This window comes from Podarcis raffonei, chromosome 13 (genome assembly GCF_027172205.1).
Source record: "Podarcis raffonei isolate rPodRaf1 chromosome 13, rPodRaf1.pri, whole genome shotgun sequence".
Taxonomy (NCBI): Eukaryota; Metazoa; Chordata; class Lepidosauria; order Squamata; family Lacertidae; genus Podarcis; species Podarcis raffonei.
The window spans coordinates 51428554-51453542 of NC_070614.1; the positions used below are offsets into that span (position 1 = coordinate 51428554).

The 24989-nt window shown below is 53.1% G+C and overlaps 1 protein-coding gene across 3 annotated transcripts in view; it reads right to left on the bottom strand.

The window, feature by feature from the left end:
- DNAH2 (dynein axonemal heavy chain 2) overlaps window positions 1–24989 on the bottom strand; it is a 136873-nt gene that overhangs the window by 54621 nt on the left and 57263 nt on the right. For all 3 annotated transcript variants that reach the window (XM_053362060.1, XM_053362059.1, XM_053362058.1), the window contains exons 20-35: window positions 23609–23801; window positions 15910–16110; window positions 15658–15814; window positions 15131–15305; window positions 13207–13370; window positions 12904–13065; window positions 11900–12003; window positions 11263–11419; window positions 10839–10921; window positions 10134–10314; window positions 7620–7758; window positions 5640–5857; window positions 5294–5392; window positions 4579–4704; window positions 3333–3443; window positions 1972–2160 (exon numbers count right to left, since the gene is read on the bottom strand). In XM_053362060.1, the coding sequence (XP_053218035.1) occupies window positions 1972–2160; window positions 3333–3443; window positions 4579–4704; window positions 5294–5392; window positions 5640–5857; window positions 7620–7758; window positions 10134–10314; window positions 10839–10921; window positions 11263–11419; window positions 11900–12003; window positions 12904–13065; window positions 13207–13370; window positions 15131–15305; window positions 15658–15814; window positions 15910–16110; window positions 23609–23801 (2459 nt within the window). The remainder of the gene's footprint in view (window positions 1–1971; window positions 2161–3332; window positions 3444–4578; window positions 4705–5293; window positions 5393–5639; window positions 5858–7619; window positions 7759–10133; window positions 10315–10838; window positions 10922–11262; window positions 11420–11899; window positions 12004–12903; window positions 13066–13206; window positions 13371–15130; window positions 15306–15657; window positions 15815–15909; window positions 16111–23608; window positions 23802–24989) is intronic.

Consider the following 24989-nt stretch of genomic DNA (forward strand, 5'->3'; position numbering starts at 1 on the left):
CAGACAGAAGACAATGCTAAGCAACACCATAGACTTTATACAGTTCTTCTGGTCTTTGAAGTAAAGATGCTTATGTACGGAGAGATCCGCTAACGCTATCACCATGCTAGCTGACACTGCTGTGTAAAACCCACAACCTCTTCCCTCACAGATCCAGAGTCAGACCCTGACAGCAAAGCAGGATAGCATCAGGACAGGACTCCACATAATGGAAGCAATGCCCTAGAGACTATTATATCTGTCTCTACATTCCTGAACCAATGTGAGGGTGAACAACTCAGCCAGTCATGCACATGACCTTGCTGGTGTTGCTATGGTAACCCCAGTGCACCTGGCACCCTTATCCCAGAACATCCAGATGTGCTAACTCAAGACATGAGACCAAGCACTGTGCCATTTAAACCATTGTTCACATTGCACCAACACAGAATTGTCACTTGCAGTCACATGACGCCCCATGCCCGCCCCGGGACCCACATTGCTAAAAACTGTCCTTCCTTCCCAATCTTGGTGTCCTCCAGATGTTTTGAACTTCAGCTCCCATCAACCCCAGTATCAATGGGGCTCACTCACACTTCCATTTGTCCAAAGGCTCCTTTTTTTGTCCCGCTGTTGAATCGGAACAAATGTCAATCAGGTTCTCTGCGGATTGACATTTGTTCCAATTCAGCGGTAAGCAACGGGTGTTCCAAGGAAAAGTGGCGGAAAAAGACGAAGAACCTCTTTGACCCGTGACTAGAAATTATGGGGCAGCCAGAAGTGTGGGAGAGCCCGTGGTCATGCTGGCTGTGGCAGATAAAGAGCTGGTAGCTCAAAACACCTGGAGGGCACTAGGCTGGGGCAGGCGGAGCAAAGCCATCATGATTAGGTAAAGGTAAAGGGACCCCTGACCATTAGGTTCAGTCGTGGCCGACTCTCGCTTTATTGGCCGAGGGAGCCGACGTGCAGTCATGTGGCCAGCAGGACTAAGCCGCTTCTGGCGAACCAGAGCAGCGCACGGAAACGCCGTTTACCTTCCCACCGGAGTGGTACCTATTTATCTACTTGCACTTTGAAGTGCTTTCGAACTGCTAGGTTGGCAGGAGCAGGGACTGAGCAACGGGAGCTCACCCCGTCGCGGGGATTCGAACCGCCGACCTTCTGATCGGCAAGCCCTAGGCTCTGTGGTTTAACCCAAAGAGCCACCTGCGTCCCTGTTCATAAACTAAGCTGTTCTTATACCAAGGTTTAACCCACAGAGCCACCCACGTCCCTGTCATCATGGTTAGTAGGCATCAATAGTCCTCTCCTCTATGAACTTAGCTAATCCTGCTTCTTCCGGCACGCCAGGCCCTCCACCATTGCCTCCAGCTCCTCTAGTCCTGGCTGCCTTGCTCTGGACTTGACCCCTGCTGTGTTTTGGACCCAGGCCCTTCCTGTGGTCTTAACTTGGGCTGGCAGCCAGCTCTCCTCTCCTCACCCACACCCACCAGGTCCTGGAACTCTGCGAGGACCCGGGTTCTCCTGATGGCAAGCACAAAAGCAAAAGAGGCCGCACAAGGCCATATTGGTAGCCAGGGTCAGTGCAGGGGGCAGCCCCCAGCAGCCTCCCCGCCTGCCTCCTAGATGCCATGCCGCTTAGGTGTGGAGGCCTGAACATGCAGAGGATGCAGACCAAAAGTCTGCTGCTTCCATCTGAGCTCCAAACCAATCCAAGCGATCTGGCTGCCACCCGCTGGGTGAGAGAAGAGGTGAGAGACGCACACGCAGGCTCCAGCCCAGGCTCAGACCCTCCCCAAGAGCAGAGTCTACTGCGCTTCCGCACCACAAACAGCAGAGGGAAACGGCACTCAAGGATGGGCGCAGAGCTAACCGGCTGGGAATTGTTAGCTGTCCAGAGGAGGGCGGCAGTAAATATGCATCTCTCTCTGTCCCTGATCACCCACTGCACCACCTAGCCTCCCACCAGCCCGTGTCAGCTGCCTTCCTCACCTTCTCCCAGTAGAGGCGAAGCTGGCTCAGCCACTCAAAGGACGTCACGTCGATCAGGCCACTCTTGTAGAGCCTCTCAATGACATCCCGGGCGTGGACCTCCACCGTCACCAGCGCCACAATCTTCAGGCGCATGATCTTCGTCAGGTTGCCTCGAATGGCCTCCGAGTACTTGTTCAGCATGGACACCTGCGCGGGGAGCAAGGGCCTGATTGCGGCAGGCAAAATGGAGCTTCCGTATTTGGTTGGGCCAGGAAACCATGGAGGAGGGTTGCCCATCACTGTGCCCTGCCCGTGATCCTTTCCAGAAGGATCTGGCCGGCTGGAGATGGAGGCAGGGCCCCAAACGTGGGAGCCCAAAGGTCCCCACACCCTCCAACATCCCTCAGATGGAAATGGAGACACATTCCACATTGGTGTCATCATGCCCCACATGTCTCCTCCTCAGAGGCTGGGGCAGGGATGCAGACACAGCAGCCAAGAGAAGCAAGCCATAATGGCCGCTCTGCAACCCTGAGACCCTTCGCAGCCATGGCAGCAGCCTCATGGGTAGCCCCCCCCCTTTGCTCCCCCCCCTTCTTTATGGGAGATGGACCAAGCAGCAGGGAAATGGTGGAAAACTTTCTTAGGTGCCTTAAAGTGATCTGGTTCTTGTTTTCATAAAAACGGGAAGGGATGCCATATTGAGTTGGGGGTGGGGGAGTGGGAGGCACAGATCTAAGAAATGCGCTAGAGGGACACCCGGATATGAACTTCCAATAACACATTACATGCTGTACTGAAGGGAAGGCCCCTTGGGAATCCGGGACTGCGTGAAAAAGCAAGAAGCAGTGATGGCTTAAAGGCTTTCGTAATGAAGCTGGCATTTTCAGGGTGTCTCCACCTCCCAAGCCACTGGGACCCTCCCTGGGGTCAACCTCCTCTCAGGGCCCCAGATTCCCATACCCCAATCCACTAGGAACTGCCCCTGAATTGGACACCTCCAACACTCTGGGCTCCTCCTCGTCACCTGACAGCTCTCTAGGGTAACTCTGTGACCCCCCAGGTGCTGTTGGGTCCCGTAACCCCTACTAGCTCCAGCCAGCGTGGCCAATGCGCAGGAGTAACTGATGGGAGATGCAGACCGGCAGCATCACCTAGAGGGTCCCTCGCAGGGCCACCCCATCCTACCTAGGGACCCAAAGCACTGGATAGCCAGAGAGCAAAAGACGGCATGTCCCTCGGACTCGGGTTCCCTAGGCACACATCCCAGAGAGAAGCAGATCATGTCAGGCTCTCGACCGAGGGGACGCAGGTGCCCACATGTGCTCATCTGTGGGCGCCTTGACCCACATGCAGGAATCTGCCAGCCCCTGTTTCACCTGTTTCTTTTTCATGGCTTTGAGGTATTTCTTGTCCCCTCTGTCCTTGCAGGTGGCCAAGCACTTGCTAACGTCTGCTGTCCACTGGATCTGGCTAGCGGTGATCACCATCTGCGAGGAGAGGATTCTGGGTAAGCATGGAGGGGCTGCCAGTCTGGGGGAGAAGGCATCTGCAAGCAAACCCTGGCCCCAATTTTTTCAGTGCCAGAACTTTCGCTAGGCACTCAGGAGTGGGTGCTTATACTTCTGGGTTGGTTCACTCATCATCACAGGCAACTGGAATCTCCGATTCACCCGCAAACGTGCATTTAAAGGGGCAGGGGGGAAACGTCCTGCTTGTCAGTACTACTTAGAAGAGTTCCTGGGGTCACTAATTAGCATGGAGCAGTACTGAGTATGATTACTGTTATTAAATCTACTGCCCACCGTTCATCAGCAGGTCCCAGGGCCGGTGATATCAATTTAAAATTCAGTATTAAAAACAATTAGCATGAATGACAGTTCCAAGAATAAGGGTGTGCCCTAAAAGCACGCACCCCTTAGGCGTCAAAGGCCAGGCCAGAATCTGTGCCCAAGGCACAGTCTAATAGAGTCATAGACTTGGAAAGGTCATCTGGTCCAAACTCCTAGAATGCAGGAGTCACAGATTCCCCAACAGCCAGCCAGCCTCTGCGGAAAAACCTGCAATATAGGAGAGTCCACCCCCTTCCAAGGTTGTCTGTTCCACTATTGCTTTGGTGTGGGCTAAGTCCTCAGCGTGACCACCCCATCCCTCTCCATATTCTGGCCTTGTCCAGAGCCGTCTTTCCCATATGGCTTAGTGGTTCGTTGCGCCAGGGCGCCAGCCTCTCGGGGCGCCCCAGCAAGTGGGGAAGCTGTGTGGCTTTGCCGGCGGCCTCCCCTTTCCCTGCATGCCCGCCAGCTGCTCCCCGTCAAACATATGGCTGGCGGGTGTGCAGCTTGCCTCCCAAGCCTCTGCGGGAGAGCGATCCCTGCAGAGGTTTAGGATGGAAGCTGCACCCCGTTAACTATATGGCTGGCGAGTGCGCAGCTTCCTTCCCAAGCCTCTGCAGGGATTACTCTCATGCAGCAGCATGGGTGAGAGTTGCGCACACACACCCCATGGCTGGCAGTGCGCAGCTTCGCTACCCCCCCTCCCACTATCCGTGGTAATTTAGGGGCGCTGAGCGGATATTTGCACCCCAGCGCTGCATCTGCTAAAGACGGCCCTGGCCTTGTCCATCACCTGTCCAGGCCACTCCTTCACCCATTTGTCCCTCTTGGTCAGCATCTTCTTCAAGGCGAGGCGGCAGTTCCTCAGCACCTCCCGCAGGGTCCAGCGCATGGCCCGTTCCACGTCACACAGCCACTCCTGCAAGGTCAACGATCCCCAGCTAGTCCGTTCTGAGGGCAGACTAGCAGGGCTGGCGTCCAGGCTTGCTGCGTGCGAGCATCACAACTTTATTGCACAAAGGCACAAGGGGAGAAACGCCAGAGGGATCCCTGGCTCCCGAAAAGGCAGCAATGGCTCTCTCGACACATTATTCCGCTGAACCTGACACAGGGTCTCAGAAAGCAGAGAAAGCCGCAAGGGTGGCAGCAGAGGGAGTGGGAGAGGCAGAGGTTCAGAGGGCTACTTGGAGAGGCTGGAGACGGCCTCTACTGAGACACCGCAGCAGAGGACCAGGAAGGGGACCCCTGAGCTAGACACTGCTCAACTAGCCCCAACTCAGGGAGTGTGAGCAGTCTCGGGAGAGAGACCAGGCGTAGCGAGGCCTCATTTAGCACCTGCCCATCAGTACTGGGTTCCTGATGCCTGCAGCGCTTAATAATAATAATAATAATTTATTATTTATACCCCGCCCATCTGGCTGGGTTTCCCCAGCATGGCACTACAGTTCCTTTCCACAGTCAGGGAGAGAGCTAGGATGGTGCTGAGCAGAAGGCCGGAAAGGACTCACCTCGACGGGTCCCTCCAGCATCACTGAGTGCGTGAAATCTATGTACTCGCCATCCAGAGAGAACATGCCCAAGGCTTCGGATCGGTTGGTATTGCCAATCTAAGGGGAAAAGAGAGAGCTAAGGTTTTCGTCCCAGTCACTGTTGGGGGGTGGGGAGAAGAAAGGGGCCCTTGCTGTCTCACTTTCCCACCCAGAAAGAGCCCAGGATGAGGAGAACGCCAGCTGCCCATTAGCCACAATATTTAGCAGAAAGAAGAAAAGGCACTGGGGAAGAAGCAAAGTGGGCCTTGCTGTAAGGATGGGGGCAGTCGCTGGCAGTCAAGGGGGCTGGGGGGCGTGTCCCTGCCTTCTGCATCTTGAGGCACTTGATGTTGTCGAAGCACTTCTTGAGGTGGGGTTGGACGGCTTCCGGGTTGCGCGACTGGCCCAAGATCTCCAACAGGTCGTCGTTGGAGAGGAAGTAGAAGCGGGGGAAGACGTGGCGCTTGGTCTCCAGGTACATGTCAAGGGACTTCTGGATCTCTTCCAGAGCACTGTTCATTTCCACCAGCTTGTCCAACAGTCCTGTGGCGGGGGGGGGGGAGGAGCATCACAAAACAGTCACCAATGGCCCCACTGCCGCTGGAAAAGAAACCCACCCCCTTTGGCCTATCCGCACATCTTCTGCAGGTGCCGAAGTGCCCATGCTGCAGCAATAATAATAATAATAATAATAATAATAATAATATATTATTTATACCCCACCCATTTGGCTAGGTTTCCCCCACCACTCTGGGTGGCTCCCAACACAATATTAAAAACACGTTAAAACATCAAACATTAAAAACTTCCCTAAACAGGGCTGCCTTCAGATGTCTTCTAAAAGTCAGAGAGTTATTTCCTTGACATCTGAAGGGAGGGCGTTCCACAGGGCGGGTGCCACCACCGAGAAGGTCCTCTGCCTGGTTCCCTGCAACCTCACTTCTCGTAGGGAGGGAACCAATGAAGGTCCTCGGAGCTGGACCTCAGTGTCCAGCTGAATGATGGGGGTGGAGATCCTTCAGGTATCCTGGGCCTTTGAGGCCGTTTAGGGCTTTAAAGGTCAGCACCAACACTTTGAATGTACGAGCCACTGTAGGTCTTTCAGGAGCGGTGTTATGTGGTCTGGCGGCCGCTCCCAGTCCCCAGTCTGGCTGCCACATTCTGGACTAGTTGTAGTTTCCGGGTCACCTTCAAAGGTCGCCCCACATAGAGCACATTGCAGTAGTCCAAGCGGGAGATAACTAGCAAGGTCCTGTATGGCCTGCCCTCTACTTCCCTGACCCTTGTCACAGTTAATCGCACTGCACCAAACAGGACTGCCCATCATAGCTGTCAACCTTCAATTTTTTTGGGGGAAATTCCCTTATTCCAGCGCTGTTTCCCGCTGCTTCCCGCTGCTATCCCGGATTGTTAGATATCCCGTAGACCAGGGATGTCAAACTCAAATTGATCGGGGGCCGCATCAGCAGTTTGGTCACCCTCAAAGGGCCGGTTGTATCTGTAGGACTATGTAAAGGACATGTAAAGTGGAGGTTTCCTGTGTAGAACGGCCGGCGCCGCTAGTTCTCTGGCTTGTAGGCTGCTGTGCATGCGCTGAAGAGGCGGCTTTCTTGTGTCAATAAAAAAAAAAAGTGAGAATAAAAGGTGAAGGCTGGGGGCCGCCGCCGGCTACACGGGCCACATGACAAGGTCTGGCAGACCGGATTCGGCCTGCGGGCCTTGTGTTTGACACCCGTGCCGTAGACTGTCCCCAGGACAGGTGAGGCTGCTGATCCCTTATTTTCGAGGCTGCTGATCCCTTATTTTCAAATCTGAAAGTTGACAGCTATGCTGCCCGTCCAGCAAGCAACCAGCAACTTACAAACATATAATAGAATTACAGAGTTCGAAGGGAGCCCCAAGGGTCATCAACTCCTTGCAATACAGAAATCACAACTAAATCCCTGACAGATGAAACTCCTCCAGCAAAGGAGAGCCCATCCCCTTACGAGGCAGTCCATTCTGCTGTTGAATGGCTCTTGCCGCCAGAAAGCTCTTCCTAATGTTTCATAGGAAGCTGCCTTAAACCATCTGGGCCCATCTAGTCCAGTGTTGCTGCCTCTGGCTGGCAGCTGCTCTCTCAGGTCTCCGGCAGTGAGGGAGACTTCTCCCATCACCTGTCACCTGAGGCTATTGTGTTGGGCTGAACCTGGGGCCTCCTTCCTGCAAATCGGGAGGGCACAGCCCCGCCCCTGAGTTTTTGTCACCTTCCCCCTTGCTTCTCCTTGCATCCCCTCCCGCAAAGCAGCAGCAACAGCAGCAGCACCTGGGTAATGTGTGGCACGCAGAGCGTTGTTGTCCTTCACAAAGCGGTCCATGATGGTCTTCCAGCTGCTGTTGATGCGGTCAAAGGAGGACGACTCACCAGGCAGCTGTTTGCGGATGTCTTCCCCCAAGAAGATGTTCTGGGAAAGGGAGGCGGGAGGAGGAAGAGGGTGAGGGGGAGGCACGAATCACTGGGATCACCTGCACTTTTGGGGGTGGAGGTCACAAGGCGCTGCCTGCCCTGCCCTCAGTAGCAGCACAGAGGATCTGAGAGGCTCTTGGGGAGACCTCCTCAGAGGAAGAGGCCTGGGACCCCAGGGAAGTCGAGGACTTGGAAGAAGTCACAAAGGTCTCTTTTTTATCACGTAAGTTTTTTTTGTAATACAGTAAGGTATAGTAAAGGTAAAGGGACCCCTGACCATTAGGTCCAGTTGTGGCCAACTCTGGGGTTGCGGCACACATCTCGCTTTACTGGCCGAGGGAGCCGGCGTACAACTTCCGGGTCACGTGGCCAGCACGACTAAGCCGCTTTTGGCAAACCAGAGCTGCGCACGGAAACGCCGTTTACCTTCCCGCCAGAGCGGTACCTATTTATCTACTTGCACTTGGACGTGCTTTCGAACTGCTAGGTTGGCAGGAGCAGGGACCGAGCAACGGGAGCTCAGCCCGTCGCGGGGATTCGAACCGCCAACCTTCTGATCAGCAAGTCCTAGGCTCTGTGGTTTAACCCACAGCGCCACCCGCGTCCCTAAGATATAGTAAACTAATACAAATTTTTAAAAAACAGCTACAAAAAGTATAAAATAGAATAAGTTAAACACAGAGTTCCATCTTAATGGTGGTTCTTAACCCTTAGCACCCACAGAGAGCTCCTCCTGGCTCTGACCCCAGGTATTCCTTTCTCCTCCCAGCCTCTCACCCTGGAAGACCAACATTTCCCTGCCTCCCATGCAGGGTCCTCCATCAATCATCTACCGACCCCATGAGTATGCAATCTCTGGACCCCAGTAAAGGCCCCGAGCGGAGGACACCAAAGAAGGAAGAGAAGAAAACAAAGAGAGACAAGAACAACAAAAGGAGAGGAAGGAAAAGAAGAAAGGAAAGAGAAAGAAGCACAAAGAAGAAAGGAAAGAGAGAGAGAGAAATGAAGAGAAGAAAAAAACAGAACAAGGAAAAGAAACAATAAAGATAAAGAGGGCTTCTGATTTTCCATCTGCTGGTTATATTACAAAAAGAAGAAAACAAGACATTCAGTCTATGATAACCATCAATCCTTTCCACTTCCTGTTAAACATTATTGCTTTTAAGTCAAAGTGTCTCAAAATCATTCGTTGCTTTCCCCCGCGAAAAGTCCAAGCGGGGTTCTTGAATTGTTATTACTATTGGTAAATGTCAACCGTGTTTTTTCTTCAATATCAACTTTACTTCCATTAATTGCCACCACCATTCCTCCATACTGAGCAACAGTAAATTCTTCCGCAAAGGTCCCAAGGCAACCAGAAGTGCCTTGGCATGTGGAAGTTTCATCTGGCAGACCTCTGCAACAACCCTGACCACCACCTCCAGAGCCCTGCCTTGATCCTGAACTCTCTCCCTTCACCCCCTGGGCCTCAAGTGCAAAGGCAGCAGGCTACCCTAGGAAGCTCAGAGGCAGTGTAGGAGGGCTTGTTGGGTTGCCAGGAGTCTCCTGGGAGCAGGAATCTACTCAAGGAGGGAGAAGATCCAGAAAATGACCAGGAAGACAAGAAGATATTAAGTCACCCAGAGTCCTCTGGACCAATGGAGGCGTTATGTGAATTTACAGAGCTGGCTGGGCCTCCTTCAAAAGGGTGCCACATTTTCTGTGCAGCAGGATCCAGTGCAACATGTCCTGAGGACTGTGGGTAATTTCCCCCCCTCTCAGATTCTGTTTAAAAAGTTACCCTTGCTTTCTGACTGAGAGACTGCCCATAGCAGCACGAAGGAAGGACCTGCTTCTTTCCTTTCTCTTTCTGTGGAAGATGCAGAGCAGCCATCACTGAAACCCTCTAATGCCCCTTCTCTGATCTGCTCACACTTAATGCTAGCTCAGAGGCCTGTCTGATAGCACCAAGACAGAAAGGCGACTTGTTGCCCGAAGAGAGAGAGAGAGAGAGAGAGAGAGAGAGAGAGAGAGAGTTTCTCCTTTCCATCAGTGAAGCCCCCAAGTGCCTGCTACTCAGGGGCGGAGGAAGGGGGATGCGGTGGGGGCGGGCCACCACCGGTGTCACCACTGAGGGGGGTGACAAAATGCCGGGCAGCACTCACTGCGGGGCCTGCAGTGTGTCCGAGCCACACGTCTCTCCTGGGAGAAACACGGTGGCTTGGGTGCACGCAGGCTCTGCGCTGCCCAAACAGTCCGCCCGCTGCCTCCCCCCCAGCTTTAGAGTGGCTGAGTGGGAGGAGGCAAGCAGACCCCCTATGGGCGCGCAAGCAGCTTCCTCCGCTGCTGCTGTTGCTACTGCCTTTTCTGCCTTCTGGAGAAAGAGAGCCTCACCTCCAAGTACATCCACTGTCGCTGGACCGTCAGCAGCATCTCAATCACCTCCAGGATGAGCGAGAGGCAGCGCTCCCAGCGGTCCACATCCTTCTCAAAGGGCTTCACGAAGCGCGAGGCCTTCATGGTGGACAAGGCCACCTGATTGTCATCCAGAGCCTGGAAGACGTCTTCGGTTCCTCTGCAGAAATGGGGAGCACGTGAGCACAGGCTTTCGCAGGCAGGGCCCAAAGCCTGGAAGCCTTGTAAGGTCAGAGCACGCATGCAAGATCAGAATTCTGCTTCTGGCTGGGCTGGAATGTACACCAACGTAACTAGACTGACAAACCCCACTTTAGACAGTGTCTGGACCACAAGCTCCTAAATTTCCCAGGTCGTTTTATTTATTTATCCTTCAGAAAAACTGTGCTCTGCCCTTCCACCGCAGCAGCAATGACTGTGGAAGCTTGCGACAATAAAAGTATTAATGAGAGCATTAAAAAAATTAACAAAAATAAGGCAACCACAAAATTTTAAAATCAGGGATATGGACAGCAGACAAAAACCTAAAAAAGAGGGGACCAGATGTTTAAAGCTATTCAGCCCAACTGGACAGACGCTAGCCAGAGCCCATGACAGAAGTGCAACCTGGGTCCTGCTATGGCATGTGCCGCCATCCTGGGTGAAGGGGCCACCCTTCTTTTACACCTCCTGCACTGGGCCTACCTGACACGGTGGTGTCCCTTGTCCTTGTATGGCACGATGTCCAAAGTGGTGGCGTCCCAGGTCTTGGCAATGTTTGCAAGAGCCTGCAGGGAAGGCAATGAAGGCCAATTGCCAATGCTGAGAGAGAGAGACTGGAGGCTGGGCACCCAGTGGCTAAAGAAGCAGGACCACTTCCCCAAGCCACACCCACCTGAGGTTATGTATGATGTCAGGTGGGATACAGTAAAAAAAAGTGACTCCCTGCCATTTACAGGCATTTAGAGCAAAGGGAAATGGCAAGCAGGTGACGGGCAGGTGCGTGGTAAAGGAGGCCAGGAGCTGGTCTGATCCAGTTGGAGATGAAGTGGGGCCCCTGCAAGTGATGCTCAAAGCAGCCTTCCTTCAGAGGAAATATGGGGCAGGGCCCCAGAGCCGCCGACGCTACCTGCTCAATGGCCAGCTCCTTGGTGGCCGAGGAAGAGATCTCGCCAATCTTTTCCACGTGTTTATCCAGACCAAGCTCAATGATGTTCTCCAGCCTGAAATCCTCGGCATCCTGGTCAAATGCTCTGAGGACCAGGTCCTTCACCTGTTCCCAGTGCCTGCAGGGAAGCAGAACAGGCCAGTCAGAGGAGCTCTCTCTTTTCCAGGTGAAGAGCTGAGCACTTCAGCACCAAGAAGAATCTTTCTTATGCCTTTGAACCCTGGCTATTCATGGGCAGCCTGGGGAACTTCTCCTCTTGGCCAGACAATTCCCAGCATCTCGTCTCCACCACACACCACACTGGTCTCTGCCCACGTTGCACACCCACCAGGTGTGCAAGACCCAAAATATATCTGGGTGGCCTGTTCCACAGTGCTATGGAGTAACATTGCCTTAATGGGAAGCAGGGCTCTTCTCAGCTCACAATCGACATCCTAAATCTATGCTCGGAGCTTGGACAACGTCTGCAGGAGGTATACCATTCATTGTGGCCTTGGTCATGTCACGGAGGGGTCTCCATGGTCCACCCTTCTTTTTCAGCTCCATAGGATTGACCTTCCCCAAAAGGAACAGCCTAGCCAGGAATCGAACTGCCTACCTCTCTCGCAAAGCCGGGTTCCTGAGGTCTGTGATTAAGGGCATGGTCTTCTTAAACTGCTCGATCTTCGACTTGGAGGTCTCAATGATCTCCCAGTTCCGATCCTAAAGTCAGAAAACAGTCAGCAGGAGATTATAACAACTGTGGAGGGCTGAAAAACATCTGCTGCCGTAACCCTGTCAGATGGGAAGGGTTGTTATTATTATTATTATCAGAACTAATATCGGGATTGCAGGCAACTGCCAATGGGCCCTTCAGCACTCATCTTGCTGCGCCTGCCTCCTCTCCCAAGAAGACAGAATCCAGGCCACCCACTGCAGCAACTGAAGTGATGCCTGCACCTTTAACCCTGGGAGACTGCTTGTCAGGGACCGTGCCGAGGAGGGCCGCACAGATGAGGAATGGTGGGAGCCTCCCTCTCCCCCTGCACCGGATCAGGATCCTGAATCTTCCCAGGAGCAGTGGGACGGTATAGATTTGGACCAGTGGTTTGCAGAGGGACATAGTTCGGAGGACAAAAGTTAGGAAGAACTGGGTGGTGAACAGCTAGGAGAAGAAGAACTGGGAGGGAGGGAGTTAACGGACACCAGTTCACTGGAAAGGGTCCAACCGATCAGTCCAAGGTCACGGAGGTTAGATGAGGTAGCTGCACAGAAGGCATAGTGGTTGCAAGATCAGGTTGCAAGACGAGGAAGTGACTCGGGTGACTCGGGGGGAAGTGGGTGTCAACCTTAATTGGGAGCACCTTTACTCCGAGAATGGACTCTTTGTTCTTCCGCTGTGATCATTAAAATATATTTAAATGGTCAGAGACTATATTTGCTTTGTTCTGCTTATCCACAGCCACCCCGAAGCCTGACATTGCTTTTCTTAGGATGGAGACACAGAAGGAAACTCCTGCGAAATGCCTTTTTGAGTACCCAATCGGAAAATGACCACCTGTGGCCCTAAGAAGGGTCAGCTGGGCATCGTCGCAGGGAAACGACCCACGCTTTGCCCCTTACCTTAAGCTCTTTGCTCAGCTTGTTCAGCTTGCGGAAAAGTGCGAATGCTATGTTCTCCATCACTTCCGTCTTCAGGGTCTTGAAGCTGACTACCTTCCACTCGTTCCAGTGGACCTCCCACTCCTTGGTGATCTCCCACACTTGCTGGATGTAATCCAACTCCTGCAGGGGGCGCAGAAGAGAGGTCAGCGCCGGCAAGCTCCCCCGCAGGCCTACCCCAGAATTCGGCTTCCTTCGTTCTGGTGCAGGAAGTGGCGGACGGGCCGGTCAAGACAAGCTCCCTCCCTGCAGAGCCAATCCTACCCTCTCCAGCTTCTGAAGGTCCTTGGAGGCCGGCTGGTCGATCTTAAAGATGCCCAGGTTAGAACGAAGGGTGTTCTCCTCCTCCTTCATCTGAGCCAGCAAACGCCTCATTTCAGCGATCTGCTCCAGAGCAGCATCGGCCGACAAGGCGCTGGTGAAAGGACCTAGCATGGGAGGAGAGAGAGAAGTCAATAACCCCAAGCCCTTTTCCTCCTCCCTGCCCTCTCTGGTTGGCTGTCCAGTTGGATAAGGAGTCTGGAGGAAGGTGATGATAGGCAAAGGCAGCAGCGCTCAGTTCTGGAGTCAAGTGTTGCGGTTCTGATTCCTGGATTTAAAACTATGAAAAGCTGACCACAGTGAATGTATTGATCCATGTATTGATCACAGCTACGGGGGAACCCTAGCTACACAGGCCACAATGAATCTTATCCTGAATGGCACTAGCGGTGGTGAGGTTTCCCATGAAGGGCAGACTAAGTCTGCCTGGCCAGGGCGGGGGCAGAGAAGGGCAATGAGTGAGAAGGACAGAGACCTGGATACAGGTGTGCTAGGACGTCAGTCCCACTGAGGACAGAGGCTTACTCCCGCCATAGAATTGTACAGCTGGAAGTTTGGGTGCAATGTGAACAATGGTTTGAATGACACGGTGCTTGGGCTCATGTTTTGAGTTAGCACACCCCCTACGTCTGGATGTTCCAAGATAAGAGAGCAGGTGCACTGGGTTATCACGGCAACACCAGCAAGGTCGAGTGTGCGACTTGAGGACTCATTCGCCTACCCATTTCGGGAATGCTTTCGTTATGTGAAGTCCTGTCTTGATGCATGCCCATGTCTCGTCCAGTTTGCTGTCAGGGTCTGACCCTCAATCTGCGAGAGCCAGGGGAAGAGGCTGTGGGTTTTACACAACAGCGACAGCTAGCATGGCGATAGTGTTAGCGAATTTCTCCGTACATATGCAGCTTTACTTCAAAGACCAGAAGTACTGTATAAAGTCCACAGGAGTGTTTAGCTTTGTCTTATGTCTGGCGACAATAAAGACTTTGTTACTTTATGGGAGACAAGTTTCCCCCTTAACTGGGGACTCAGGCAGAAGCCGTTCTGCTGGGAGCAGGAAATCTCTGAAGACTCGGCTGGGGCTCCACATACATCCCAAGGGTTGAGGTGTGGTGAGCTACCGACTGAATTCCACAAGTCTCCAACAGGAAGCGACCCCAAGGGCCATCTAGTCCAACCCCTTGCGATGCAGGAAACAGTGTTAAAGAACCCCAAACAGATGGCCACCCAACCACTGTTAAAAAACCTCCAGTGAAGGAGAGCCCACCACCTTCTGGGGGAGTCCATTCCATTGTTGAGCAGCTCTTACTGCACATGTAACTACATCCAGGTTTGCACCTTCCTTCCATCTCAAGATGGCTGCTGCCACAGCCAATCGTAAGCCGCTTCCTTGCAAAGGCAGCTTGAGTGGCTGGGGACCAGGCAGCGGGAGAGACGGTGGCTCTTCCTTCCTGGAGAACAGTATGAACTTGCTGCACAGTAATTCCAAAGGGGGGTTTACTTCCAAGTAAATGTACAAAGGATCAGGCAAGAAGCCTCCCTTGTGGCGCACGCAGATGGGAGCCAGGAGGCACATTTACCAGACGCAGCCCTGGCTGCAGACCTCCAGTTAAGAGTTTAAGATGCCTGTAAAAACAGCAGGAGCCAGATTTCTATCGAGCCTGGGCTGCTTTACAGATTCTTCGGAGGCCTTTAAAACAAGCAAAGCCCAGGCTGAGGTTTCACACAATCGACCAAAGGGGAGGGGGTGGGATTCTTTGACTTGCAAAGGAAAAGGTGCCCTTGGCTGTAAAAAGACCTGGCCACCAAGGAGGGGAAGGGGGTGGGTGGGACAGAGAGAGAGACTGGGCTCCCCGCTGCAGCCATTCACCATTGGTGCCAAAGTCTTGCAGGAGAGTCTGGGCCTTCTTCTTGAAGTCGTCCGCACAGTGGATGAGGCCCGTCTTGAACTTTTCCTTGTGCTTCTTCAGCATGGCTTCGCTGTCCAGGATGCACTGCTGGAAGGCCAGCCACTCCGAGTTCAGCTCCCCCAGAAGCTGCAGCACCTGGAAGCGAGAGGGGAGGAAGAGGAGGAGGAGAAGGAAGAAGAGAACGCAGAGGTCAGAGGAAGGGGAGCAGAGGCAAGGAGGCACTCGAGAGAGAAGCATGACACCCCCCCAAAAAACAGCTGCTCTCTTGCTCTGCCTGCCCGCCACCACGCCTGCCACCCTCATCCCAGAGATCAATCAGATTTGCGGCTGCCTCTTGCCCTCAGCAGGGCACGTAACTTAATTCCGAGAGCGTCTACCTCAGCAGAAAAGGAGAACATTACGCTCAGGATCACTTTGGCAGGGAAAGAGGGAGGAGGAGAAGGAGGCCGCCGCCCTGCTCCTGCCGCCGCCAGAGAGCCCCTCGCACCTCTTCCTCCACTGCAACCTCGTACTTCTCGAGGATGGCAAACTGCTCGTGGATGGGGGGGATCTGCCCCTCAATCTTGGGCAGCTCGTTCTGGAGGGTCTCGTGCAGCTGCAGGCTCCGGCTGAGCTCCTCCAGGGTCTGCGGAGGACGGCTGACGCTGTGGGGGGGGGCAAAGGGGGTCCAATCAGAGGGAGGATCCAGAGGCTAGCAGGGAACACTTCCGAGGGGGGGCAGGGAGGGCTCAGTACTCACTCAGCGGCGTTGTTCTGGAGGTAGGCATACAGCTCCTGCAGGCGGCTGGTGGCCATCTCATTCAGTAGGTTGGTGAGCTTGTGCTGCCACTCGTTACAATGCTGGACCACGGCGGACTTCAGGTGGGAGCAGTCCAGCAGCACAAACTGGATGCTGAGCACCGTCTCCTCCTTCTGGACGTTGTTGGCCACCTCCATGTACCTGCAGGGGCCATACAAGCCCAGGAAGAAAGGCAGGAGGGCTGTGCCTGGAGACCTCGGCCCCATCCCATCCCGCCCCGCTCCTTCCAGAGGCTCCAGCTTTGTGATAGAGGGACCGCTGTCAGACAACGACATGCAGGGAAGCCCTCTGCATGCTGCTGAACTGTAACTCCATATTCCCAGCAGCTTTGATGTAAGAACCAACAACACCAACAACAACAATTTATTTATACCCCACCCATCTGGCTGGGTTTCCCCAGCCACTCTGGGCGGTTCCCAACAGAATACAGTGGTGCCTCGCAAGACGAAATGAATTCGTTCTGCGAGTTTTTTCGTCTTGCGAATTTTTTGTCTTGCGAAGCACGGTTTCAAAAGAAGTTTTGGAAAAGCTTCAAAACTCACCAAAGTCTTCAAAAACCTCAAAAAAGGCTACCACACCGCGTGCAACTGCACCTCTTCAAGCAATGCACCCTGGGTATTAACGGTTTTAAGAAAAAGGAAACAAACTTGCAAGACGTTTTCGTCTTGCAAAGCAAGCCCATAGGGAAATTCGTCTTGCGAAGCAACTCAAAAAACCAAAAACCCTTTCGTCTTGCAAGTTTTTCGTCTTGCGAGGCATTCGTCTTGCGAGGTACCACTGTATTAAAAACACGTTAAAACATCAAACATTAAAAACTTCCCTAAACAGGACTGCCTTCAGATGTCTTCTAAAAGGCAGCTAGTTGTTTATTTCCTTGACATCTGCTGGAAGGGCGTTCCACAGGGCGGGTGCCACCACCGAGAAGGCCCTCTGCCTGGTTCCCTATAGCTTTGCTTCTCGCAGGGAGGGAACCGCCAGAAGGTCCTCAGAGCTGGACCTCAGTGTCCGGGCTGAACGATGGGGGTGGAGATGCTCCTTCAGGGGTACTGGGCCTTTGAGGCCATTTAGGGCTTTAAAGGTCAGCACTTTGAATTGGATGGAAGGTGTAATTCTGTAGTGCCACAGGTTTCCAACAGAGGGGCTGACAACTCAAGGGTGGCTGGAGAGAGGGGTGGGGCCTTTTGTGCAGACATGTTTTATCCTTCTGTGGACCCCAGTCAGAGGCAGATGGATCAGACCGAAAAGTCAAAGCAGCCACATAGGAATGGAGGAAGGTGCCCTACCGCTAGTGAGCCGGTTGGGGTACACCTAGTTTAGCACCGTCTACACGTCTCCCAGGTTTCAGGCAGACCTCTTTCCCAGTCCTGCCTGGAGATGCCAGGGGTGGGATCTGGGACCTTCTGCAGGCAAAGATGGGCTCTCTTTCCCCAAGCTCAGCCTCCTGCTCCCCCCCCCCAGCCAACTAGAGGCCCCGCTGGGAAGCCCGCAAGCGGGGCCTGCAGGCAGGAGCTCTCTCCCCTGCCAGCAACTAGTATTCAGAGGAGGTGGGCACGCCGCCTCTGCACTCAAAAGCCCGCCTGCGCTGCAGGAAAAAGGGGCTTTTGCAAAGCTGCTTGACATTCCGATGAAGTTTGCTGAACTCCTGAACAGCAGATGCTCTGGTGTCACAGTAATGAATCTAACTTACCTAGGCATAACCTACATAGATTATAGCCAGATTCTTTAATACATCACATCCATCTAATCTGCAATCTCACCTCAGCTAGACTCTAAATAGGGTATCATTTGACCCAGATCTAAATATCCCAAGATTAATTCGCTGCTTCGCGTTCTCGGCTAGCTAGTTGGAAGAGGCTGGGGGACGGGATGGAATATCTGGATATGCCGGGGGGGGGGGGAATGGTGATTTTAGGCAAAACATGCATTCACCCTCATGCAAGACTATTCACGTAGAATCACATGATGCATATACTGTGAAAGGAAGCCAGACCACTGTCTAGACCTTGCAAGGTGCAAAGTGGCCCTCGGACCACGTCCAGCCTTGTTCCTGGGCTGCGCAATGGGAACAGCCACTTTGGGGAGGGAGAAGCAGATTCCCTCCGTGCGATTTGTTAATTGAAACAGAGCTTTCCTTCCTATCTTCCTGACTCATCGAAGCAAGGAAGGCCAGCAGGTGGAGAATTGTTTCGGGCCCCAAGGGATCTTATTAAGTCTTCCTGTTTCATTTATTAATTCCCTGTCAACGGGTCACCAGGAACACAAAGCCAAACTCTATTAACAGGGAGAGGGAGGAAACAAACACAATCGGGGCCTCCAAAGAGACAAATGGGGGCAATGGCAGCGCTTGGGGCCTGGCAGAGACGGATCGGGCGGAGGGGAGCCTCCCTCATTACGGGGCCCAAATTCGCCTCCGTCCCACGCAGGGCCCGTAAATTAGGCGTGTCAGAAGCGCTGAGTCAGGAAAGCACAGCAGGGGAGGGCTGGGGGGGGGGTGAGAGAGAGAAAAGAGACTGGAGAGATTTATCCTGCCGCAAGGTCTGGCTCCCCTCAGCCGCTGCCACATCTCCACAGCCTCGGCCCCCTGGCTTTGCCATCTGTGGGGATAAAACATGGCAGAAGAGTCTCTCCTGACAGTGACTCATGGGCTGCTGTACTAACTTCCCATCAAAAGTGTGGTGGGTTGTTTTTTTTAAGGGGGGGGGTTGCTTTCTTTATTTTTTTGCTTGTTGCCTTTAATCTGGGAATTCGGCTACTGAAGTACGCCGGAGAACACGGAGGCATCAAAAGCTCGTAAAACATGCTGTAAACGAAAAAGTTCAAAAGGCAAACGGCAGCTGCTTTGAAGAGGTCTCCGCCAGAGCCGCCAGCCCTAGGGACCCCCTTGACCTGCCCGTGACACCGGGCCAGTGGAGGACGCCGCGGTTTAGCTCCGTCTTCCTTGCTTTTTTTGAACTGCGGCAAGCCTCGAACCACCGAGGAGACGGAGGCCGCCTGGCATCCTCTCCCAGACTCCCATCTCCCTCTCTCGAAAGAGAGGCGAACCCCGGCGGGGTGGGAGGAAAGCTGAGTCTCTCTCTCTCGCTGCCTCCCTCCAAAGCACTCAACATGCTTGTTCAATAAATTATTAAAAGATTAAAGGATCAGGGATGGAATCCTTCCGTTTATCCCTCTCGCGTGTACACACGAATCGCTCTCGGCCAGGATGCCTTCATCTCAGAAGGCCTTGACCGGGTTCGGAGGAGGAGGAAGAGGGACGCAGGGAGGGAGTCTCGCCAGCTTCCCTGCCCGAGCTGGGGAAAGGACCCGAAGGCGAGGGGCCGGAGGAGATGCCTTGCTGTGTCCATCAGGCAAAAAAGAAAAGGAAGGCGGCAGGAAGGAAATCGAACTTCTCCAAGTGGTGGAGAGCAGGCAAGCCTCCGCATGCATACCAAAGGCAGGGGGCTAAGTAAATAGTCCAAACTCCGTATGATGAGCTCAACATGTCTCAGACCACCCCTCGTCTTCCTTCCCAAGCCCGCCCGCTTCCCTCTTCCACGGACAACGTTCCCATCCACCCTGCTGAGCAGGCATGTGACCTCTGGGTGATTTATCTTGGACGCATCTCTCTCCTTTCTCCTCCACATTCGGTCCACAGCCAAGTCGTGTCGCTTCCCCCTTTAGCACTGTGAAAATGCAGTCCTCTTTCTCTCTCTCTCTCTCTCAGACCACTCTGCGAAACTCTGGAGCACGCCCTGGCCATCTCTCACCTGGACACAGCAACCTTCCCCTCTCGGTTCTTCCTCTCATTCTCCTTGATCCCCTCACCTCCATCCAATGGTCTGCAGCCAAAGCCACTGGCCTCTGTCATTACTCTGATTGGACAACAACCCTCCTGAAATCCCTACACCCAGGACTGACCCTCCCAAGAGGCAGAGTGAGGCAGGCACCTCCGGCGGCAATTGCTGAGAGGTGTGGAATGGTACCCACTCCACCCCCCAGCTAGCCTGCTGCCTCCGTTGTAGCGGATGACATCATCACTGCTCCTGTAAGGTTCAGCTTCTAGTTTGGTTGGTTTATGTACATGGAAAGTGGCGGGGGCAGGTAGCATCTTCACATCCTTCGTCTTGGACCAGTCCTTCCTACACCAGCTTCCTGCCCGCTCTCCAAATCAGCACAAGCACCTTGCCCTGACCTTCAAGCCCCTCTGTGACCTCGCTCCTCTCATCTCTCTGCTCTCAGATCCCAACTCGCCCCGCACGCCCTGCCTATGACCCTCGTCCCATCAGCCTCCACCATCCAAAGCCCTCCAGTTCTCTTGCTAACTCTTTCAGCTGCTTCCTGAAACGCCAGCATGACACCCTAATTTCTCTCCCCAAACCCAATTCCCATTAATCCTTTGGCACAAAGCCCCTAGTTCCCATGCTCTGTTGTAGCAAAGCCTGAGCGTGCAAAGCTGTAGCCACATCTTATTTCTCTGTTTACCCCTTCCCCTCCTAGATTTATAGAGTTGGAAGGGACCTAAGGAATCACAGTCGAAGACTCCCTGACAGATGGCCATCCAACCTCTGTTTAAAAACCTCCGATGGAGGGTCAACCACCTGGCCAAGGTGTCAAATGGCTCTTGCCATCAGAAAGTTCCTCCTGATGTTTAGTCAGAATCTCCTTCCTGGCTCTGTCTTCCGCGCGAGAGCCATTTAGAAGATGGCTCTCAGGTCACCTCTCCATCTTTTCTTCTCCAAGCTAAATATACCCAACCCCCTGAACTGTTCCTCCTCTTGCTCCTCCTATGTCAATTTTTAGACTGCAAGCTCTTTGGGGCAGGGACCCTTTTCCCCATTCAGCGAAGCACCAGGCTCACAGATGGTGCTAAGATAACACATAAAAGTGATGAACAAGGAATCACGGAAAACTCAGTTTTGTGCCGCCCCCCACCCCAATAAGGGCACCAGATGGACTGTGCCTGCCTCCCGTCCCGAGGAGGGGGCACCCACCAAGGGCAGAGTCTGTCCGCCCCAGCAAGGAGGTTTTTTACAGCCCCTGAGCCAAGCTGTCTGGCTCCTCTCGCAAGGCCAGCCCCGCCGGGCAGCGTCTCCGAGGGCGGCCTGGGCTTCCAAGCCTATTTGCCGAGTCTCCTGCAGCAGCTGGATCTTGTTTACAAAGCTCTTAATGTGACGTCTCCAGGGGGAGAGCTGTACAAACATCCAACTTGCACTCAGACTCTCTGTATTTCTCTCCCCGGTTTGGGTTTCTTAAAATCACTTTTGACATTTGCATGGAAACAGGTTTTCTTCTTCCTGCTGCTCATTCCCCCAAAAGCCATCGCTCAAGCTGCACTGAATTCCAGCCTCCTCTGGGGAAGGGGAAGGGCAGTTTCTGAGCAGCACACAGCGGTGTTTGACAAGAGTTTGCAACGTAAAGGGGAAACAGACTGCCCTCCCCGGCTTGGGCAGCAGGGAAAACACTGGGGGGAGTTCTGATCTGCAAACCTTTGTGTGTTGAACAGCACCTCCAAGGTGCAACGGCCTTATCTTCACTTGGGGCAGCCCTACCACAAGTTAAAGTCCCTAATGCCAAAGCCCAAAGCTACCCTGTAGGACAACTTCCTATCTCGCTGTCTTGTCAGAATGTGCTGATGGGGAAGGGCTGTAGCTCAGTGGGAAGATCATCTGCTTTGCATGCAGAAGGTCCCAGGTTCAATTCCAGCAACGTTCCCAGGTCCAGCTGGGAGAAATGTCCTGCCTGAAGCCCAGGAGAGACACTGTTGCCAGTAGGCAGACAGTGAGCAAGATGGGCCGGCGGTCTGACTCATTATAAGGGACCTTCCTAGGTTCCCATCAAGCAACTTTCTGCTACGTCCATCTGGTCCAACCACCAGCAATGAGCAATCTCAACTGAAGCACCCATGACAGACGGCCACCCAACCTCTGCTTAAAAACCTCCAAGGAAGGAGAGTCCACTGCCTCCCAAGGGAGTCTGTTCCACTGTCAAAACAGATCTTACTGCCACAAAGTTCTTCCTGATGGTTAGCTGGACTCTCCTTCCTTGTAACTTAGAGCCACTGGTTCAAGTCCTGCCCTCCAGAGCAGCAGAAAACAAGCTGGCAGCCCTTAAGCTGTTTGAAGATGGCTCTCATATCACTTCTCAGTCTTCTCTTCTCTGGGCTAACCTTCCCCAGTTCCCTCAACTGTTCTTCCTAAAGGCTTGGTTTCCAGTCCCCTGATCATCTTGGTCACCGTCTTCTGTACCCATTCTAGCTTATCAATAGCCTTCTTAAATTGTGGTGCCCAGAACTAGACACAGGACTCCAGGTGGCATCTGACCAAGACCAAATAAACCGGTACTAGGCTGATCGCCGAAGAATTGATGCTTTTGAATTCTGGTGCTGGAAGAGACTCTTGAGAGTCCCATGGACTGCAAGAAGATCCAACCTATCCATTCTGAAGGAAATCAGCCCTGAGTGCTCACTGGAAGGACAGATCCTGAAGCTGAGGCTCCAAGACTTTGGCCTCCTCATGAGAAGAGAAGACTCCCTGGAAAAGACCCTGATGTTGGGAAAGATGGAGGGCACAAGGAGAAGGGGACGACGGAGGACGAGATGGTGGGACAGTATTCTCGAAGAGTTTGGATTTGGATTTGATATCCCGCTTTATCACTACCCGAAGGAGTCTCAAAGCGGCTAACATTCTCCTTTCCCTTCCTACCCCACAACAAACACTCTGTGAGGTGAGTGAGGCTGAGAGACTTCAGAGAAGTGTGACTCGCCCAAGGTCACCCAGCAGCTGCATGTGGAGGAGCGGAGACGCGAACCCGGTTCCCCAGATTACGAGACTATTGCTCTTAACCACTACACCACACTGGCTCTCAACACGAGCTACAAACACGAGTTTGACCAAACTGCTGGAGGCAGTGGAAGACAGAAGTGCTTGGCGTGCTCTGGTCCAGGGTATCACAAAGAGTTGGACATGACTAAACGACAACAACAACATTACTTCCCTTGACCTGGATACTAGCCTAGGATAGCATTAGCTTTTTTGTGGATGCATCACATTGTTGACTCATGTTCACCTTGTGTTCTGCTAAGACCCCAAGATCCTTTCCATATGCACTGCTATCAAGCCAGGTGTACTACTGGCAACTGAGAGATAGCAGGCCCTGAACGAGAAACCTTGGCCCTATATGCCTGCAAGGGGAAATTCCACCTTTCCAGCAGGTGACTGGCCCCTGCTAGTTACACAGCCCTCTCAGTGGAGCTCTCAAACCTTTGCCTCCTGAATCACAACCCCCTTCCCCACCCCCCGTCTTCTGGTCCCTTTCATTTCTCCTTCAAAGCACAGCCCTGCCTTTCTTCCATACGGTCTTTCATTGGCGAAGTTCTTTGGCGCAACCGCATTTGCACCTGCTGTGCCTATGGATTTGCCCAAATGCCAACTTCTATTGTATTGATCCTGCCTTGCAGTCTGCAGGCTCAAGAGCCGAGAACGAGATCCGGCTGGACTTTCCAGGTGGAAAGCTGATGGCGCAATCTTAGTGGCTCACGCAGGGCATGAAGGGAACAATCCTCTCCTCTTGTTGGGCTGCGAGCATCGTTGTTGACCCCCTCACCTCTGAACGTGGGGCGTTCCAAAGAGCCCTTTATAGGTTTATCCTCAAACCCTCTTACCTAGCAGTGTCCGCATCGAAAGACGACACCAGGGGGTTGAGGTGCCGGTAGCGGTTGATGAAGGCATCCTTGTTGACCTCCCAAATCTCGCGGTACACATCCCAGGTCTTCAGGTACGCCTGGAGGTGTGTCGCGTTGGACTGCATGCCGGCGCTGATCTGCGACTGGATTTTCTTTATGTCCTCGTCCCGCTCTGGGGGAGGATAAAGAAGAAATCTGTGATGCTGTCATGACAGCGACACCAGCAAACTCCACGCCGAGGCCATCAGCTCCTGGCAGTCAAGCAACCAGTCCTCCTGGACCAAGGTCATGCTTTCCAGGCATCTAATAATAATAATACCTTTACTGTCATTGTACAACCTGTGTACAATGAAATTAAACAAGCCTCCCCCCACCCAAACACTCAATCTCCTATCGAACAACACACCACCTCGCAAGTCAGTTTCGCTATGTTGTTTTCCATTCAACCTCAGGCAGAATGGAGATGAGAAGGGCCCATGCCATCAAAATTAGCCATGCCACAAGCCCCCGTAGCACCCACCCCAGGATTTCTTAAGGAACTCAAAGGCGACACTGCTGAACCTCTCACAAAATGTACAACTTCTAACTAAAATTGGCCTCCAAACAAGAGGCTTTGAAAGTAGCCAAAGTCGGCTCCTTTTAAAAGAAGAAGGAGGAGGAGGAGGAGGAGGAGGAGGAGAAGTAATTCAGGATTTATTGGGTAAATTAGTAGAAAGCATGATCAAATATATTTATTTAAAATATTTACAAACTGCTTTTCTGAACTATATCCACATAAGGCAGCAAACCAGACTTCCGGGTTAGCGCCATCATCTAATGGCGGATTCCCTCCGAGCTCCGGAGGGAATCGGCTTAGTAGGGGTCGGGTTCTGCCGCCGCGGCGACGCGGGGACCCTCAGAAACCACAGGCGCTGAAGCCTGTGGACCTGGTGACTCAGCGGGCACCATTTGCGCCCCCCGACCCGCGAAGGAGCCTTTTTAAAGGCTTCGGAACGGGGGACGGAGAGCGGTGCGGTGCTGAGAGTCGACTGCTTCCCCTACTGAGTGAAGCCGCATGCCATGGACGGAGAGCGCTGACTTCTTTCTCTGAACATTTGGACTAAAAGTAACAACCCGTGTGTAATACGGAAATTGGACTTAAAAAGGGAAATTTTTTCTTGGGAATTAGGTACGACCGGGGAAGGCACAAAGAGGAAGTCCGTCTACCCGCCTTGTAAACATCTTAAAGCAAGGATTTGATAACTAAGGTTGAGAGAACACCTTTCTCTTTAGTGGATAAAAGCAATTAACTCCACGTTTTGGCAATATAAGTGATTTTGCTGGAGGATAAGAGCTAATATTGAGAGCGGAATTGTCACCC